The sequence below is a fragment of the Pelobates fuscus genome, chromosome 2 (assembly GCF_036172605.1).
Source record: "Pelobates fuscus isolate aPelFus1 chromosome 2, aPelFus1.pri, whole genome shotgun sequence".
In the NCBI taxonomy this organism is placed as follows: Eukaryota; Metazoa; Chordata; class Amphibia; order Anura; family Pelobatidae; genus Pelobates; species Pelobates fuscus.
The window spans coordinates 241,497,052-241,501,437 of NC_086318.1; the positions used below are offsets into that span (position 1 = coordinate 241,497,052).

Below are 4,386 nucleotides of genomic sequence, written 5' to 3' on the forward strand. Positions count from 1 at the left end.
TTACCTAAAGAGACTAGTTAGTATTTTCGTAATTACATAGATATTGTGCTAAGTAATATTTGGTGGGTTTTATTATTGATTTACCTGGGGGACCAAGGCACCCCATTTATAAATTGTCTTGGTGGTGGCAGCGTTAAGATAGTAATAGTTATATTATTATGTTTAAGTGTGGGTGGTGTTAAAAAGGGGTATTTTGTCATTATTTCCGGTCTAGTGCAGACAAATAGTGTACTTTAACCCTTTCACCACCACAACTACGTCACGCACACTCTTGGAGTAGGGTGCGTTCGTGACAAATTGGTGGCATAGCGGTGGGATAACTAAAAGATTTTTCATCTTTTTATACCAGATTTTAGTGTTGCTGGATTTGTTGGTTAATCCAGGCACTAAAAGAAATTGTGTCTCAATTTCCAAAGGCTGAACTCAGTGCATATATAATATATTTACACCTCAACAGCCCCCCCCCCCTCTCTGTTTTTTCTTTGCTATCTTTTATTTACCAAATGGAGTACCAGGCGCAGTCCAAGGCAGTGCTAGACCAGCTTTGCCGGGAGAGATCTATCCCCTGTCGGGGAAAAACAAAAGAGGAACTATTACAAGCACTGGTGGACTATGATATGCAACAAGCGGTGCAAAATGATGCCTCAAACACTGCAGAGGAGATACCTGCAGCTTTTGTCAATGATGTACCGAGATCTGGAGATCCTTTGGATTTGTACTTGCAAACTGTGTTGAAATATGTGGACTCAGCAGATACAAACCAAAATCTGCAGCTTATCCTTAAATATCAGGAGGGTGAGAGAGAGCGCCAAGCTGAGAGAGAGCGCCAAGCTGAGAGGGAGAGAGAGGCTGCAGAGCGGCAAGCTGAGAGAGAGGCCGCGGAGCGCCAAGCTGCCAGAGAGCATGAGCTAAAAATGGCTGAGTTGGAGAGGTTGACTGCCTCCCCTATAAGTATTAATTCCAGAGACTCTTCTGCACCCAAACCACGTGCAGAGAACGTTCCAACTTTGGACAAAGATGGTGATTTGGATGTTTTCCTGCGCAGTTTTGAAAAGGTTTGCAGGCAGTACCAGCTACCAAAGGACAAGTGGGCAAAATACCTCACCCCTGGTCTCAGAGGTCCTGCACTGGAAGCATTTGCTACGCTTCCAGCAGAATTTGACCAGGACTATGATGTGATTAAGGCTGCCTTGCAAAAACGGTACAACCTTACTCCTGAGGTGTACCGAAAGAAATTCAGGACTTTGCAAAAGCATCCCACAGAAAGTTATGCAGCAGTGGTGGGGCACCTGGCGACAGCATTCCGACAGTGGACTACAGGGCTGGAGATTACCACTTTGGAAAGTTTTCAAGACTTGTTAATAAAAGAACAGTTTTTGCAGCTCTGCCCAGCCAATGTACAGGAATGGTTGCTGGACCGGAACCCCAAAATGGCATTGGAGGCGGGTGAGCTGGCAGATTTCCACACTGCCAATCGAGCAACAGTGGACCGGAGCAGAGGTTTTGCCAAGGGAACATCCAGCTGGAGGACCACACCACCACGACTCCCCATCACCAGGCCTAGCGGGCCATCCTTTGTTTCAGCTCCTACCTCAGGGAGAGGGGGAACTAGTGCCACTTCTGCGCAAGGAGATAGTCGCAGATGTTTTATTTGCAACCAAGTGGGGCACATTAGTGTTGCTTGCCCTGAGAAACGGCAGCCAGCATTATCAGCTGGGGAGGGACGCTCCTCGGAACCAACGTCCTCTGTGTTGTTTGTAACCAGATCAGAGGGCAGCAACAATGTGAATCTGCAACCTGTGACAGTCGGAGGAGAGGTAACTGTGGGACTCAGGGACACTGGGGCAGATGTGACTCTTGTGCGTCCAGAGCTAGTGCGCACTGAGGACTTAATTCCTGGCAAGACTCTAGCAGTTAAAGGAATTGGGGGGATACGGCTTGTAGTGCCAATGGCACGAGTTTATTTGGATTGGGGAGCGGGGAAGGGTTTCAGAAATGTGGGGGTAGATGAGAATATCCCTGCAAATGTATTACTTGGTACTGACTTAGGTAGATTGTTATCCCAGTATGTGCCTGAAGGTAATGTGTGTTTTAAACCCAAGCCTCATAGGGGCCCTACTGTGCAGAGGGCAATACGTAAAAGTGTACGTAGACTACCTTGCTGGGAGGGAGGGCAGAATGAGCATGTGTGCCAGGCTGTGCCAGAACCAGAGGTGTCTGTGGTAACAGGTGAAAGTTTGCCAGGGCAACTTCTATGGGAGGGAGGGCAGAAGGTGTGTCAATCTGTGCCAGAACCAGGGGTGTCCGTGGAAACATGTGAAAATGTATGCAGACAATTGTGCTGGGAGGGAGGGCAGAATGAGCATGTGTGCCAGGCTGTGCCAGAACCAGAGGTGTCTGTGGTACCAGGGGAAAGTTTGCCAGGGCAACTTCTCTGGGAGGGAGGGCAGAAGGTGTGTCAATCTGTGCCAGAACCAGGGGTGTCCGTGGAAACTTGTGAAAATGTATGCAGACAATTGTGCTGGGAGGGAGGGCAGAATGAGCATGTGTGCCAGGCTGTGCCAGAACCAGAGGTGTCTGTGGTACCAGGGGAAAGTTTGCCAGGGCAACTTCTCTGGGAGGGAGGGCAGAAGGTGTGTCAATCTGTGCCAGAACCAGGGGTGTCCGTGGAAACTTGTGAAAATGTATGCAGACAATTGTGCTGGGAGTGAGGGCAGAATGAGCATGTGTGCCAGGCTGTGCCAGAACCAGAGGTGTCTGTGGTAACAGGGGAAAGTTGGCCAGGGCAACTTTACTGGGAGGGAGGGCAGAATGTGTGTCAATCTGTGCCAGAACCAGGGGTGTCCATGGAAACATGTGAAGGTGTATGCCGGCAATTGTGCTGGGAGCAAGGGCAGAATGAGCATGCATGCCAGTCCGGGCCAGAAATAAGAGTGCCTGCAATACCATATGTGAGTGGGCAAAAACAACTGCAAGGGGAGGCAGGGCTAGATGAGCGTGTGTGCCTATCTGTGTCAGAGCCAGGGTTGTTTGAGATGCCATGTGAAAACATAAGTGGATCAAACCACTGGGAGTCAGGGCAGGATGAGTTGATATGTTCCCCTGTATGTCAGTCAGGAGTATGTCAGGTGCCAGAACCAGGAGAAAGTGATGGGCTATGTGAGATTGTGGGAGGATGGCCTGGCTGGGAGAGGAAATTATGTGAGTGTGTACCACATTATGTGCCTGACCAAGGGGTGTCAAAGGTGTCATGTGACAATGTGCAGGAAGAGAATTCTAGGGACAGAGGGCTGAATGAATATGTGTGCCAATATGTGCCTGAAGCAACTGTATCAGATGGGCTGTGTGAAAGTATGGAGGGAACCAGGAACCTTGTCAGCTTATCACAATCACATCTCACACATACACCCAAGCCAGCTCAGGAGAAGGAATCTGTCTCTAAGCAACTTTTTGATTCTGAACCAAAGGTTCAGAGTCAAAAAGGGCAACAAGCCCTGCAGGCAGACCACAAACTAAAAAAGATAAGGAGTGTGGATACATTGCCGGTACCCTGGGAGTGTCCTCTGTCTCATCTTTTGTGTGCTTACAGGGGAGTACTGCAGAAATTGGTTGGTTTCTTCCCCGTAGAGCTACTACATGGGCGCAGTGGGTGCGGCCCAAGAGATGTGACCAAAGCACAGTGTGAGAAGGAAACAGGCAAATCAGGCATGCGTGTTGTGGATATGGCTGTTCTATGGCTTAGGGGCAAAGGGCAAGCCTTTTTGGGGAGGTGTGCGAACACATGAGGGCTACCCCATTCATGGAGAACCAGAGTTATGAAAAAGATGAGTGTATGAGGTGGAGGCAAAAAGGAACAAGTGTTGATACGCAAGGTAGAGGCATGTGAGCCTTCTCCCATTGCGTCTCTTATTTGGGGGAGGTGTCACGGCAAGGGTGCATAATTTAGTATTACATTATGAAATATTATCCTTTAATGTCATTTGTGTAGTAAATGGCACAAAAGGATGCTATTGCTGAGGTCAACAGGGGTTACATCTTTTGAAGCTGGGACCCCCACAGAGGTTGGATGACAGAAGGGGAAGTGTGGATGGCATAGCAAGGTTGAAAGGGTTTTACTAATATGGATGTGAAGCAATCAAGGCTCTGCAAGGTGTGAGGTTCTACACTTGGGAAAAGTCTGAATGTCTCTTCATCCATTTGGCCTGTACCATTAAGTGCTGAGTAAAACTCTTTGAAATGTAAATGCAATTTTAGCTTTGCTCCAGTATCATACCCAAAGGAAGGACAAAAACATTCATATTTACCCCACAGAATAATAATAAAGCCTAATTTTTATTATATTTGGAATGGGACAAGCCCAGTCTTTTAATTAAGCCTAAACATGAG

General features: G+C 48.0%; 1 protein-coding gene across 1 annotated transcript; it reads left to right on the forward strand.

The window, feature by feature from the left end:
- Positions 1-503: 503 nt before the first annotated feature.
- On the forward strand, positions 504-3,785 carry LOC134586279 (uncharacterized). Its single transcript, XM_063441764.1, has 3 exons — positions 504-795; positions 832-2,079; positions 3,235-3,785. The coding sequence occupies exons 1-3, from the start codon at positions 504-506 to the stop codon at positions 3,783-3,785; spliced, it is 2,091 nt and encodes a 696-aa protein (XP_063297834.1).
- Positions 3,786-4,386: the final 601 nt, after the last annotated feature.